A 15,604-nucleotide genomic window follows, 5' to 3' on the forward strand; every position below is an offset into this window, starting at 1 on the left:
AATAGCTAGTTGCACGAAGTCGTCCAATTAGAGCCATCTCTGAGAGATGAGGGACATGGATTACAGCCAAAAGGAACAGCGCAAACAAATATGAGGGTGTATTTACTTAGTGAATAACCAATTACCAAGAGAGAAGCCATAGATTGACGTCTGAAGCCACCAATAATGTTTGCGAAAAAGAATAATATTTATCTCTCACTTGATGGCGACTGTTTTGGTGAGTTGCAAAGAAAGTTTATTAGAAATACTGTAGACAGAGTTTATTTCAACGAAATTAATAAATAAATAGCAGAACCTTAAAGGTGCATAGGAAAAAAGCGAAGTTGGGATTGCCTTCTTCAGTTTCGAATGACATGTCAGATCGCACACAAATTTCATTGTTGGCGTTTAGTTTTCTTACCAGCTTGAGCAAGAGACGAATGCATAGGCTCTTTCATTCTTTAATTTCATTGTATACAAATATTAACATTTGCTCCACGTGACATGTTTTTGTCTTTTATGCTTCCGCATATAGCACAAGGTCCAATACTTGTCGATTTTTAAACGGTGTTTTCTGTCAACTCGACACTTCTGTGTTTTGACTAAGCCTTGGCCAAATTAGGTTGCGTTTTCCAAATCAATGGGATCGTGTATTACTATGTAATCATTTCGTTGTTAACCAAATCAACCGGCAGTAATATAGTTAGCTGTCGATGCCGTGTATAACTTATTTGTGAGATATTTCCGTGATTTTAACTTATGCGAGTGAGTTATCATCGTCCTTTCACGGTATTGAATGAATGAGCGCAAATGCGCATGCGCGAGGTCCCGAACGTTTATAAACAAGGCCTGCATCACATGACGCTGTTGCGAAATTGAATGGAAAAAGTTATCTCACTAATTTGACTCATTATGATGGTGCGTTGTTTATACAATTATATGAGTGTTACTTTTTCTTGTTATAGCTGCAATTTCCACCACAAATGTTGACAAATGGCATAGGCGTAATTGGTTCTGCATAAGAAAAATCCCCCAGCCCCCCCATCCATCCCTTCCTCATCGCACCCCCTTTTTTCCCACTTCAACGCCCCTTTCCAATTTTATACACCAGGGTACACTGTCCCGCGAAAGTCCCGTAAAATCATCCTATTGTCCCGCATTTGGGTTTTTTAAATGTGGTCCCCCTAGTAACACATACCAGTTTTATTGTGCTCACGTTCAATAACATTGTTAATAAAACGTTAATGAATGAATGGATTGTGTGTTTGTGTCCAGTCAGATGACCTAAAGAAGCATTATAACATGGTGTGGGAAATTAAGAGTCCTCTGAGCAGCAGCAGTAGTATGTTGGATATCCCAGGGCCAGGGCCAGAGGCAGGTAGAGACCAGGGATTGGTCCTGCTCCAGTGTGAAGAACAGCTGCCCTCCTCCCCCGGATGCCCCACCAGTGACAGCCACATGGAATACGGTAATCATAAGCCAATGTCATGATTATGATGTGATTATAGATGTGCAATGTAGGCTATGCTTTATACAGGTAAATATTATGGTAAATTATTACCCTATTTTTAAATTATAAAGCACCTTTTGTACATCATTAAGCAGAGTGATACAAATACATAATTCCTGATTTACTGTGAAACATCATGCTTTTAGATCTCTGTTCATTCTAGCTATTCTGTTGACATATTTAACCCCTTAAATGAACTCTGATCAACCTAGTTATTACATTTCTGTAATTTCCCCTTAGATGACCTCCCGGAGCTGGAGGAGGTGGAGGAGGACCAGACAGCCCCCACCGTGTTTCAAGTGGGGGCAGGGGTGTCCCATCAGGAACGTGACGGACACACACAGACTCATACGGCCGGGCCCCTGGACACACACTGGCTCACACAGCTAGCTCACATCGCCACAGGCCCCCAGAGTCCCCTACTACAGGGTTCCACTCAGGTCGTCAGGTAGGGTTGTTACTGTACCACACACACACACACACACACACACACCTGCTCCCGTTTTAATACTTCATAACTGTCCATTTTGAACTACCCCAGGTCAACTCCCGTCCACATCTTTGGCACCAGTAGCAACCTCCATTCCTACGCACGGCCTCCCCACACCCGGCCTCCCCACACCCGGCCTCCCCTGACCTCCAGCAGCCTGCCCTCTAGAGGCCAACACAGGGAGCGCAGCAGGCGAGTCAGGGTAAGAGCTATAATTTATTTATTTATTTTATTTAGGTATGTCAGTTAAGAACTAGGCAAGTCAGTTAAGAACAAATTCTTATTTACAATGAGGGCCTACCCCGGCCAAACCCAGACGACTGGGCCAATTGTGCGCCGCCCTCTGGGACTACCAATCACGGCCGGATGTGATTCAGCCTGGATTCAAACCAGGGACTGTAGTGCCGCCTCTTGCACGAGATGCAGTGCCTTAGACCGCTGTGCACGTTATGCTACACTACATTCATGCTGCACTGGTGGCAACACTGGACCAGTGCAGCAAACGCACTGCTTTTACTGAGAATATTAAGTGGATCGTCTTTCCCCATGAATTAGAAATATGGAGTTGTTTGAGAGTGAAAGTTATCTAGCTAACTAACTGATCCTGCTTTGGTGATAATCCCCTCTGATCTCTCTCCTCTCTACAGGTCAGTAGTGAGTGTGAGTCTGCTGTGTCCTGTCACTCCTCTGTGTCTGATGACGAGGACATGGGCTGGAGCCACTCCTGGCCACCTACTGCTTGGCACTGCTTCCTCAAAGGTACACATATATATATACACACAGTATATTACAAAAGTGAGTACACCCCTCACATTTTTGTAAATATTTGAGTATATCTTTTCATGTGACAACACTGAAGAAATGACACTTTGCTACAATGTAAAGTAGTGAGTGTACAACTTGTATAACAGTGTAAATTTTCTGTCCCCTCAAAATAACTCAACACACAGCCATTCATGTCTAAACCGCTGGCAACAAAAGTGAGTACACCCCTAAGTGAAAATGTCCAAATTGGGCCCAAAGTGTCAATATTTTGTGTGGCCACCATAATTTTCCAGCACTGCCTTAACCCTCTTGGGCATGGAGTTCACCAGAGCTTCACAGGTTGCCACTGGAGTCCTCTTCCACTCCTCCATGACGACATCACGGAGCTGGTGGATGTTAGAGACCTTGCACTCCTCCACCTTCCGTTTGAGGATGCCCCACAGATGCTCAATAGAGTTTAGGTCTGGAGACATGCTTGGCCAGTCCATCACCTTTACCCTCAGCTTCTTTAGCAAGGCAGTGGTCGTCTTGGGGTCGTTATCATGTTGGAATACTGCCCTGCGGCCCAGTCTCCGAAGGGAGGGGATCATGCTCTGCTTCAGTATGTCACAGTACATGTTGGCATTCATGGTTCCCTCAATGAACTGTAACTCCCCAGTGCCGGCAGCACTCATGCAGCCCCAGACCATGACACTCCCACCACCATGCTTGACTGTAGGCAAGACACACTTGTCTTTCTTTATGCTCCTCACCTGGTTGCCGTCACACACGCTTGACACCATCTGAACCAAATAAGTTTATCTTGGTCTCATCAGACCACAGGACATGGTTCCAGTAATCCATGTCCTTAGTCTGCTTGTCTTCCACAAACTGCTTGCGGGCTTTCTTGTGCATCATCTTTAGAAGAGGCTTCCTTTTGGGACGACAGCCATGCAGACCAATTTGATGCAGTGTACGGCGTATGGTCTGAGCACTGACAGGCTGACCCCCCACCCCTTCAACCTCTGCAGCAATGCTGGCAGCACTCATACTTCTATTTCCCAAAGACAACTTCTGGATATGAAGCTGAGCACGTGCACTCAACTTCTTTGGTCGACCATGGCGAGGCCTGTTCTGAGTGGAACCTGTCCAGTTAAACCGTTGTATGGTCTTGGCCACCGTGCTGCAGCTCAGTTTCAGGGTCTTGGCAATCTTCTTATAGCCCAGGCCATCTTTATGTAGACAACAATTATTTTTTCAGATCCTCAGAGAGTTCTTTGCCATGAGGTGCCATGTTGAACTTCCAGTGACCAGTCAGTATGAGGGAGTGTGAGAGCGATGACACCAAATTTAACACATCTGCTCCCCATTCACACCTGAGACCTTGTAACACTAACGAGTCACATGACACCGGGGAGGGAAAATGGCTAATTGGGCCTAATTTGGACATTTTCACTGAGGGGTGTACTCACTTTTGTTGCCAGCGGTTTAGACATTAATGGCTGTGTGTTGAGTTATTTTGAGGGGACAGCAAGTTTACACTGTTATACAAGCTGTACACTCACTACTTTACATTGTAGCAAAGTGTCATTTCTTCAGTGTTGTCACATGAAAAGATACGCTCAAATATTTACAGAAATGTGAGGGGTGTACTCACTTTTGTGATATACTATATATATATATATATACTATATATATATATATGCACTTATCGGCTAGTTTATTAGCTACGTCACCCCTTTTATGAAAATGGATTGACCCTACAGACAGTGAGTCATGTGACTGTGGCTTGCTGTATAATGCAGGCAGACAGATATCGAGGCATTCAGTTAGAATGAGCAAAACGAGTGACCATATCAACTTTGAGCATGGCATGATCATCACTGTTAGTATCTCAGAATCGGCCGCCCTCCCGGGCTTTTCAAGCATGACGGTGTCTAAGGTTTACAGAGAATGGTGCGACAAACAAAAAACATCCAGTCAGCAGCAGCTCTGATGGCGAAAACAGCTTGTTGATGAGAGAGGTTGAAGGAGAATGGAAAGAATCTTCCACGCTAACAGGTAGACAGACGCAAACAGACCGTGTTCCACTACTATCAGATAAAAACAAGAAGAAGCGGCTCCAGTGGGCACGTGATCATACTGGACAACTGAGGAGTGGAAACACGAATCCCGGTTCCTGTTGCGTCTGGCTCGATTTAGCGTAAGCAGCATGAGTTGATGGACACATCCTGCCTGGTGTCAACAGTACAGGCTGGTGTTGTACTGGTGTAGGGAGTGTTGTCCTGGTACACGTTAGATCCCTTGATACCAATTAGGCATGGATTGTACAAGAGTTTCTGACACCTTGTAGAATCCATGCCCAAAGAATTCAGGATGTACTTAATAAACTGGGCACTGACTGTATATGTCTATGTGATCACTTCCGGGACCGAACACCTGACCGTGTTGTGTAATGACCATTAATCCGTTTTCTATACATTTCTTCTTGTGTCCTCAGGCACTCGTCTGCGGTTCCATAAGGGTTCTAGTGTGGAGTGGCAGGATGCTGAGGAACTGGTGTCAGACGAAGACTCAGACGATGAGGCAGAGGCTATAACCCGCCCCCTGAAGGTACAGTACATACTCATTTAGAGGCAATATCACTTTCCCTGAAGGTACAATAATGCCTAGCTCAGTGGACTAATGAGTTCCTGAGTAACACAGTTTAACTGAAATTCTTTAATGTGGTCTCCTATCATCTCCTATCTCCCTATGAGCCCCTTGTGAGTAAAGTTCCCCATCAGTAACTCTGTTTTGTCTTGTCCTCAGGGCTATGGTCGTGAGGGCTTGAGGCTGGTGTCCCACACAGAGAGCCGGGCGTTCGGGCAGTCCGTCCTCAAGCTGACCTTTGACCCAGGTGCCTGTGGGGAGTGTCTTCTGTCCTCTGAGTGTCAGCTGGACCACCCGTTCTACGTCAGAAACAAAGGTAGGAGGCCCGGGTGTGTGTGGGTGGTGTGTGTGTAACGTATGTAAATTATAAGGTGTATGTGTGTAACGTGTGTTTCTCTAACGCGTGTGTGTTCTTGTGGCAGGCTGGTCGTCGTTCTACCCCAGTCTGACCGTGGTGCAGTATGGGATCCCGTGCTATGAGGTGATGGTGGGAGACGTGTGTCTGCCTCCTGGACACAGAGATGCCGTCCACACTGACGACTCCCTGGTGTTCGACACGTTCAGGAGGTGAAACCCCTCAGCATTAGTTCAATAGCGGCAGTAGTGTCCATTCTGTACTTTACAAACCATGTGTGACACGCGGCTCAAGACTGTGTTAGTCCCCCTGAGCTAAAGCCCCTCAGATCTCAGTGTGTGAGTCTTCTTTGTGTTCCTGTGTTGTTCACACCAGTTATGACTTCACTCCCCTGGACTCGTCGGCGGTGTACGTTCTGAGCAGCATGGCCCGGCAGCGTAGGGCCTCCCAGTCCGGCGGGGGCGCCGTCAGCCCCGACCAAGACGCACACCACAACAAGCCAATTAAGAGCCAGCAGGACTCGGGAGCAGCCGGCGGGGCTTCGCCCACAAAGTGCAAGCGGCCAATGAATGCATTCATGCTATTCGCAAAGAAGTTCCGGTTGGAGTACACCCAGATGTACCCTGGGAAGGACAACAGGTGTGTGTGTGTGTGTGTGTGTGTGTGTGTGTGTGTGTGTGTGTGTGTGTGTGTGTGTGTGTGTGTGTGTGTGTGTGTGTGTGTGTGTGTGTGTGTGTGTGTGTGTGTGTGTGTGTGTGTGTGTGTGTGTGTGTGTGTGTGTGTGTGTGTGTGTAAATTTGTGTGTGCAAAAAAATCCCCAAATTCCCTTGACTAATCAATCAAGTGAATGTAACACATTATTGTGTGTGTGTGTGTGTGCTGCCCTCAGAGCGATCAGTGTGATCCTGGGAGAGAAGTGGAAGAAGATGCGAGGAGAGGAGAGGAGGATGTACACCATGGAGGCCAAGGCTCTGGCTGACGAGCAGAAGAGACTCAACCCTGACTGCTGGAAACGCAAGAGAACCAACTCCGTGAGGAGAGGACACACACACATATCCTAAAAAGACTCTTGCATGGTGGTCATTTCAATATCAGCCCCTTGGAACTGTACCTAACCTTTCTTCTCTCTTTAACTTGTTCTCCGTTACAGGGTTCCCAGGGGAACTAAGAGGCGCAGACACACGAGAGAGGGATGAGGCAGATGACAGGAGAAAAGAGAGGGAGGCGATGGAGGGGAGGGCACGCCGAGAAGAGGGGTGTAATGGGGGGAGGCAGTACATGCTCAAACCAGCTACCACTCCTGAGCTGAGGAAGACACGCGCGCACACGCACGCACACACACACACACTTTAGAGCCAGCTACACTTCCTGTGACGTTACTCTACTGTGATTCGGGGTATGCTTGCTTTCTAAACAAATAGAGATTTACGTAAGAAAAAAATATATATATATAGATATATACAGTATATATAATATACTAACTGTGCTTGAATATAAGATATTTTTTTAATGTCCGACTTGCCTTAATCTTCCAAAGCAAGATTGTATTCTTTTTAAATCATTTTGATTGATTTCTGGTAATTTCATACCTTATAGCTTGAAAAACATGAGCCCATGTGGTGCTGTAGAGTAGAAAAGGGGGAGGTGAAAACTAAACGTCTATTTTTCAACCAGAGATCAGTCTAGGGAATTAAAAAAATGCTTCCGATTATTCTTATGCCTATATTTGTATAACTCTATATTATTGCACAAAAGAAAATCTGATTTAGACTTTGTACATATATACAGGGGAAGGGAGGGAGGGAGGGGTGGGTGGGATATGTGCTTAACCTTGATTCTTGCTGTATTCCAAATGGACACCTACCCCTTAGGCACTTAAACTCTCTTTTGGTGTTTGTTACATTAGTCCATTGTTGATACCAAAATGTTTGCATGTCAGCAGCTTTCAAGAAGCAAAGTGTCACTTGCGACATCATAGTTTTTGATTGGACGTTTCCTTTAAAGTAGATCGTATTTATTAATCACGTATCTACACTAGTGTCTAGTGGGTAGGGGTTGGTTTGGAACTGGGCATATCTTACCCGGGTCAAGTGCACTGGGTGTGTGACAAATGAATAGGCCATGTAATAATAATGATGTGTTATATTATAATGATGTTAACATACCTATGGGACGGACATGCATATTCTCACGGCAATTATGCACTATATACACTTTATGTATATGTGTTGTGTACATCTACATGTATATGTAACGTATAATTCAAGTATGCAAGTATAATTTCTGACTCAATCTCAGTTTAGCGATCAAGATTGTGAAATTGATTTGATTAGTTTATTTATTTCTCTTCATCAAGAATGTACAGGTCCTCCTCAAACTTTTACCCACAATACAATGTATTATAGTATAAATAAAAGCATGGATCTGTTCAAATGTACAGTGCTGTTTATAGTAATCTTATGACTACTGAATAGTCCAAACTTTATAATGTTAAAAAAAGATCAAAACACAAGAAATAAGCATTATCGAAATTTGAACTCAATTATCACAGTAATAACCCCCCCCCCCCCCCCCCCCCCCCGAAAAAAGTGGATGAAAATAAACACCAGTAATGTTTGTAAATGGCTAGAAAGCCAACTTCATAGTAAAATATCAAATCTAGATGTTTAAATACATTTGGCCTTTTGATAGTGGTCAATTATTATTATTTACATAATATGAGATAATATTATATAATTTCACCTTTCCAACGGATCATCTCTTATTCTACATGTTTAACACCAGTATTTACACAAGTCATCCACAAGAGCGAGAAGAAACATACAGTAGATCGAATGACAGAATATAGGAAGGATATTTTTCCCTTTTAAGTAATTACCTACAAATAAGACGTTTCAAAGGGATAGATAGTTAAATCAAGTAACTCAAAAACTGAAACAAACTTTAAGCAAGACAGTGATCACCTTAAAAAAAAAAAAAAAGAGTACAGAACATTTGGCATTAGTCACAAAGACATAGTATCAAACAGTTAAGTACAAGTACAACATGAATTACAAAAGGCACAGAATACCAGCCCCTAGCAGCCAGTTGCAACGTGTGGTCATACACGACAAACAGTATGTTTTATTCTGATAATTGGATGCGTAATCTCATGTATTTTGTAGCCAGCTAAGCCTATTAATCACAATCCACTAGTGGCTAGCTCACGTTGCAAACGACTGATACAAAAAAAGGCAATATTCTCTCTCGGGATGATTGAGATAGTGAAGGACATAGAGCACAGTGTATTTTCCAGAGTGTGTGGTGCTCCTTGGAGTGTGTGTGTGTGTGTGTATGTGTCTCTGTGTGTGAGAGGTTACATGAGGGACTCCAGGCTCTCTGCTGCAGTGGTGGCCCCCAGGAGAACTGAATCGTTGGTCTCAGGGGACTGTAGGGCCCTCTGGTCTTCCTGGCTGTCCACCAGACTCAACACGGCCCTGTACATGAACTGGTACTGCTCCTAGGAGTGGAGAGGTGAAAGACAGAGTCAGTAAAGGGCTCAGCTCCCCTGAATGAGATGTTATCTCCCCTAAATGCAACAAAAGTCCCCACATTTTTTTTTTTTGGGGGGGGGGGGTCTCTAAATAATGCAAATTTATCCATTCCTCAATTTTTTTGATGGCGCTTCACCATCTGGCAGTCCGACGGACGAATCTGGGTTCGGCGGATGCCAGGAGAATACCTGCCAGAATGCATAGTGCCAACTGTAAAGTTTGGTGCAGGAGGCATAAAGGTCTGGGCCTGTTTTTATGGCTTAGGCTTAGTGGAAGGTAAATGCAAGTTTACCCACCTTTTTCATAAAAATGCATTGAAAGTATTGGGAGCGTTACTGTTTTCACCGCGACCGGCAATCAGAGTTTACTCGCCTTTTAATTATTTTTTTTACAAGTACACACTGGCTACCGGTAGGCCTATTTGAAGTTCATAGTCAATACACATTATAGCCTAGTCTTGTAAGTTGCGTGTTAGGCTGTCCATCACGTTTTTTCCAGGACAGTTTCAGCCTCATTTTGGGTGTCAAATTTGTCAGCAAGACGCATCAATTAGTGTAGACCTTATCAATGGCAATCGCTGGATGTCATGAGGCATACATACTTGTTGGTGCTGGAAATATTTTGGAGTGGACAAACATGCACAGGTAGCCTACTTTTGAAGTTATTTGCATGACAAAATTTGATCAGTTGAAAATATCAACTAGTTGTGTTCATGCCACATTAAAAGTTAACTCATTTGACTGTTTAAATTAAGTCTTTATTATTAGGCTAATGCAAGAGCATGCACTCAATAGAGACCCCCCGAATGTCATGGTGTAATTCGCACTCTGGTGTGTGAGAGCTACTTGTGAGCAGTGTGTGAGTGAGCTAACTATGTATGGTGTGCAGGTGTGAGTGTAGGCTAACTTTGTGAGCTATGTGAGCTGTTTGTGTAAGGTGTGTGTGTGTGTGCAACCTGGACTCAGGCGTAACATAGTAAATTAAAATCCGTCAGACCCAAATGAGTGTGAAATGTTTCGTTTGGTATGGTATGTATTCATTTATGGATGTCCATAATCCATTTCTTATAATATGTAATGAATTATAATTTATATGATATGTTACAAATTATAATTTGTATGATATGTTACGAATTGCATTTCGTACAATATGTTACGAATGTGTTTACGTATGATATGTTACAAATTCCAATTTGTTGTGGCTCATGTTAGCGAATTACAATTCATATGATATGTTACGAATTGCAATTAGTACAATACGTTACAAATTGCAATTAGTACAATATGTTACAAATTGCAATTAGTACAATATGTTACAAATTGCAATTAGTACAATATGTTACGAATTTGCAATACGCATGATATATTACGAATTACAATTAGTTGTGGCTAACGTTAGCTCGGTGGCTAATGCCAACATTAGCTAGGTTGCTAACATTAGCTAGGCTAGGGGTAAATGGTTAGGTTTAAGGTTAGGTTTAGGAGTTAGGTTAAAGTGTTAAGTTAAAGAGGCTGCGAATTTTTGCAGCTTTTTGTTAAAAATCGCGCAACATTTCAATGTCCTGCTACTCATGCCAGGAATATAGTATATGCATATGATTAGTATGTGTGGATAGAAAACACTCTGAAGTTTATAAAACTGGTTAAATCATGTCTGTGACTATAACAGAACGAGTTTAGCAGGAAAAATCCCAAGGAAAACTGTTCACAAAAAAAACCCCAAAAATATCCCTCCGCCAGTCTCTGTATTGTCTATGGTAAGGGAAAATAGATAGGGCCCTGTTTACAATGCCTACAGCTTCCACACGATGTCGCCAGTACTGTCAATTGATTTTAAATTAATCCTTGGTAAAAGGAATAGGCACTTCCTGTCGTCGAGCACACCACAGGAAGTTATGAAAGAGAGAATGTGGACCATGATTTCAAAACGTGCTGCTATTGAATACAGATCGCTCCGTGATCAATTTGATCGATTATTAACGTTTACTAATACCTAAAGTTGGATTACAAAAGTAGTTTGAAGTGTTTTGTCAAAGTTTATAGATAACTTTTTTGGAACGGTGCTTTTTCATGGATCAGACGGGCTTCATAAATGGACATTTTGGGTATACATGGACGGATTTAATCGAAAAAAAGACCCAATTGTGATGTTTATGGGACATATAGGAGTGCCAACAAAGAAGCTCGTCAAAGGTAATGAATGTTTTATATTTTATTTCTGCGTTTTGTGTAGCGCCGGCCACGCTAATTATTTTGTTTACGTCCCCTTTGGTTATTTCGGGGGTTGCATGCTATCAGATAATAGCTTCTCATGCTTTCGCCGAAAAGCATTTAAAAAATCTGACATGTTGGCTAGATTCACAACGAGTGTAGCTTTAATTGAGTACCCTGCATGTGTGTTTTAATGAAAGTTTGAGTTGTATCGAGTACTATTAGTTGTCACTTTGAAATTTCCGCTGATGTTGATCCCTGTACAGGGACAGCAGCCGTAACAGGTTTTAAGTTTAGGGTTTGGGTAAGGGTTAGCTAACATGCTAAGTAGTTGCAAAGTAGCTAAAAAAGAAGAAAGTAGTTGCAAAGTTGCTAAAGTTGTCTGTGATGAGATTTGAAAACGCAACCTTAGGGTTGATAGATGTTCGTGTTAAACGACCACCCATCCACCCCGACCAACACCTGTCCTTTTGTTTTACCTAAGTAACCTTCTGCCTTATGTAACCATACCAAACGTAACAATCATACTCATTTGAATGTCCCGAATTTTCGTTTACTATGTTACGTCTAGTCTATATAATCAGCCTGGTGTGAGTATGTATGTGTCTATGTTTGAGCTGTGCTATGTTCCCTGGGTTTCTGTGTTGTGTGTGTGCTGTTCCAGGACATACCATGTCATTGAAGACACCAGGCCTCATGAGGTTAGTCATCCGTGCCACCTGGTACACATCCACAGAGCCCTGATGCTCCAGCTGCTGTGCCAGGGTGGTGAGGGCACAGAACAGCCCCGCCACCGAGCCACCCAGCCTAACACAGACACAGACAGGGGAAAATATGCTATGAACCAATTACAGAAACAACACCCAAGTCTCAAACACAGAATGAACCAACTACTCATGGAACAAAAAGCACTTTATATGGTGAATCGGTGAAATCAGTTCCCATCAGTGAGTTAACACACTCTTCAAATAAGACTCCTCGCACCCTACCGGCCCTCAGCTGACCTCCCAACCCCAGAGAACACAGAGGGAACAGAGAAGACTCGAGGAACAGAGGAGAGCAGTGACTCACCGGTCATGCACGACTATGGTTCCTTCTCTCTGTCTGCTGTCCTCTGTGATAATGTTGAGCAGCTGGAAGGTACCGCTGACAGGGCTGTCTGGGTTGGGCCAGCAGGGGGACATGTACTGACGCACCTCCAGGACATAGTTATCCTGGGGAAAGAGAGAGTGAGGAGTGTGGGTGTGTGTATGTGTAGTTCTCGTTTGTGTGTGGTCCTCATTTGTGTGTGTGTGTGTGTGTGTCTAGTTTGATCTCTCCCAGCTAGCACATTTGGTTCCTTGAAAGTTGTGGTAACGTATGTTTTTGGTTTCACATTGGTTGTGGGAACAAAGCCAATATGCTTTCTGACCGGTAAAATTGAACGTTTTTTAAACGTTCTGAGAACAGAAGTGAAAATGTTGCCTGTTCTGGGAATGTTTATTTTTAGTTTGCAGCCAGGGAGGTTCTGAGAGTGTTTTACTTTGGTTCCTTGAATGTTTCCCTGGAAGGTTTTATTAACCCTCTGAGAAATTAAATTATAGGGTATTTGGAGGTTTTTTAACAACTTCCTTAAAAATGTTCAAAGAATGTTTCAATAAAACTTTTAATAACACTGCTAGATTATTTTGGGTTCAAAACATGTTTGAACTCCAAGCACAGATAGGACACATGGAAATTAATTTCCTTAGTAGCCCTTTTCTGCAGTCAACCAAATCACCTTCTAGTTGCCTAATGGGTGGAATGTTATTAATATTTTTCATAATTTCATCATTAATAAACATTATTTAAAAAAACAGAAACATTTGGTTTCTATGTGAAACAGTTTTGTTACATTTCAGTCTTCTGTGATGTATATAAGGTGGACATTGGGATGCAAACTCAAAATGTTATACATTTCAACAAATACTTTTGTTTCAAAGTAGATTTGCGTAAGACTACCAATAAACACTCTGTGAAACAAGAACTCACTAAGATCAGATGTGGACAATTAGTGGGCGTGGCCAACACACTTAACAAGATAGAGGATAGAGAGAGTTATGTTGATGCTGAGAAATAAATAACATTCTTAGAAAGTTCTCTGAATGTTACAAACACTTTCTTCTGTTTTTATGGAACGTTTTCTTAACATTCTTGGAACAATTTGAGAACATGACTTTTAAATAGAACCACGAGGAAACCTGTAGGAAACGTTATGCTGAAGTACTGAAATTCCCACAGAATAACTTGTTTCTTAACGTTCTCTCAACTATCTGAGAACATTCCCAATGCCAAACCAGTTGGAGAACATAACCAACATTGAAATGAAACGTAACCATGTTTGAACTTTTAGGAAATGTTCTGTTAAAGTAATGAAATACCAAGAAAATTATGTTTTTTTGTCAAGTTCCTTAAATGTGCCGACAATGTTTCAAAGGCAAGCAACTATCCTGCGCCATTCCCAGAAAGTTGTGGAAAGGTTGAATGCAAAATAACCATAAATCAGCCATTTCTCTCACCAAGCTCTAAGAAACATATGGTTCTCAGAACGTTATGTGCTAGCTGGGCTGTGTGTGGTTGGATCTGTGTGTGTGTGCGTGTGCGAGTGTACACGTGTGAGTGTGTGTGGTTGGATCTCACCTGTGTGGCCTCCAGTAAGAAGTCGTGGACCACCAGTCTCTCCTCGTTGGCCAGACACATGTGGTCCTCTCCAGAGAATGACACTATGAAACCCTCACAGCTGATTGGCTGATCCTTACTGGGCCAATACGCACACGACTCCTCCCCCTCGCGCTGATAGGACACAATCGAGACAGCGTTATAGGTGTGAAACTGTTGACCTGTGTGTGTGTGTGTGTGTAGTGCTACCTGTGCTGTGTGTGTGTCAGGCAGGGAGATGATGAGCTGTGAGTTGTGGTCCCAGACCATTCTCCAGAAGTCCGAGACAGTGGAGGGGAGAGGAGACTGGGTCAGGATAAACTCCCTGCTCTTGTGGTAACCCTGGAACACAGCACAGACACAGTCAAAATAAACAACATGAATCTGGAACATACACACATATGACTTTGCTTCTACATGATTTATGAGTGTACAAAACATTGGGAACACCTTTTGCACCCCTTTTGCCCTCAGAACAGCCTCAATTCGTCGGGGCATGGTGTCGAAATCAGGTGTCGAAAGCGATCCACAGGGACAGTTGTGTCAAGTTGGCTGGATGTACAATACTTTGGGTGGTGGACCGTTCTTGATCAACAAGGGGAACGGTTGAGCGTGATAAACCCAGTAGCATTGCAGTTCTTGACACACTCAAACCGGTGCCCCTGGCACCTAATACCATACCCTCTTCAAAGGCACTTACATATTTTGTCTGGTCCATTCACCCTCTGAAGGGCACACATACACAATCCATGTCTCAATTGTCTCGAGGCTTAACATCCTTCGTTAACCTGTCTCCTCCTCTTCCTCCACACTGATTGACGTGGATTTAATAGGTGACATCAATAAGGGATCATTGCTTTCACCTGGATTCACCTGGTGAGTCTATGTCATGGAAAGAGCAGTTCCTAATGTTTTGTACACAGTGTATGTAGTGTTTATGAAGACCCTGTGAATGCTCTATAAATGGACAACCTTGTTCTTACCATGATATAGGAAGCGTTGATGTAGTCTGAAGATTCTCCTTCCACTGGACATGACAGACACACTCTGGATCTCTCCACTGCAGCACACACAGAAACACACATCCCAATCTATTCTTTTCAAGTGGTCCTAAAGTATTGCTTGAATGTATTTATTGAAAGACTTCTGGTTTGCCCAGATAAACTATTCCATTTTTGTATTACTCTGAATCAAAATGTTCTTCTATTTCTCTTCTCCGGTGGGGTAAGACAAAGATGAAGGAGACCCTCTTCCTGGTATCGACTGAATGGCTGTCTCTAACCAACCATTTCATGTTGTGTGTGTTTGGCTTCTTCAACTCACCCGGCATGAGAGAGGAGGTCCTGTTTTTGTCATCGTTTCCTTCTCTCAGGGCAGCGGCGTAGTCAGCCTGTCTGGCTCTGCGCTGACTCACCAGCTATACCACGACAGTAGTAAACATTACCATAACACTAC

General features: G+C 43.1%; 2 protein-coding genes across 6 annotated transcripts in view; one reads left to right on the forward strand and one right to left on the reverse strand.

The window, feature by feature from the left end:
• Positions 1-108: 108 nt before the first annotated feature.
• LOC110500210 (HMG box-containing protein 1) lies at positions 109-8,167 on the forward strand. 2 transcript variants are annotated; one of them, XM_036957594.2, is made up of 11 exons: positions 109-217; positions 1,255-1,447; positions 1,730-1,937; positions 2,031-2,181; positions 2,627-2,738; positions 5,224-5,336; positions 5,535-5,691; positions 5,798-5,942; positions 6,106-6,369; positions 6,620-6,761; positions 6,881-8,167. In XM_036957594.2, the coding sequence occupies exons 1-11, from the start codon at positions 203-205 to the stop codon at positions 6,896-6,898; spliced, it is 1,518 nt and encodes a 505-aa protein (XP_036813489.2). In that variant the 5' UTR covers positions 109-202; the 3' UTR covers positions 6,899-8,167. The 2 variants fall into 2 exon arrangements, with proteins under 2 accessions (XP_036813489.2, XP_036813488.2); XM_036957593.2 differs by having other exon boundaries at positions 130-217; positions 6,620-6,930.
• LOC110500211 (receptor-type tyrosine-protein phosphatase zeta) overlaps positions 8,051-15,604 on the reverse strand; it is a 50,776-nt gene continuing 43,222 nt past the window's right edge. For 3 of the 4 annotated variants that reach the window (XM_036957592.2, XM_036957591.2, XM_090214181.1), the window contains 7 exons: positions 15,473-15,566; positions 15,133-15,209; positions 14,360-14,491; positions 14,132-14,284; positions 12,545-12,687; positions 12,145-12,280; positions 8,051-9,229 (listed from right to left, as the gene is read on the reverse strand). In XM_036957592.2, coding sequence (XP_036813487.2) covers positions 9,086-9,229; positions 12,145-12,280; positions 12,545-12,687; positions 14,132-14,284; positions 14,360-14,491; positions 15,133-15,209; positions 15,473-15,566 — 879 coding nt within the window. In that variant the 3' untranslated portion in view covers positions 8,051-9,085. Of the gene's footprint in view, positions 9,230-12,144; positions 12,281-12,544; positions 12,688-14,131; positions 14,492-15,132; positions 15,210-15,472; positions 15,567-15,604 lie in introns of all 4 variants that reach the window. The other variant, XM_090214180.1, reaches the window with a different exon arrangement.

Source organism: Oncorhynchus mykiss, chromosome 21 (genome assembly GCF_057628025.1).
Source record: "Oncorhynchus mykiss isolate SJ-2025 chromosome 21, ASM5762802v1, whole genome shotgun sequence".
Taxonomy (NCBI): Eukaryota; Metazoa; Chordata; class Actinopteri; order Salmoniformes; family Salmonidae; genus Oncorhynchus; species Oncorhynchus mykiss.

Excerpts from the sequence above, each read along its gene's own strand:
- LOC110500210 (XM_036957593.2), top strand. Across the intron at positions 5,692-5,797 it reads GTTCTACGTCAGAAACAAAG|GCTGGTCGTCGTTCTACCCC; the intron begins GTAGGAGGCCCG and ends TTCTTGTGGCAG. Across the intron at positions 5,943-6,105 it reads GTGTTCGACACGTTCAGGAG|TTATGACTTCACTCCCCTGG; the intron begins GTGAAACCCCTC and ends TGTTCACACCAG.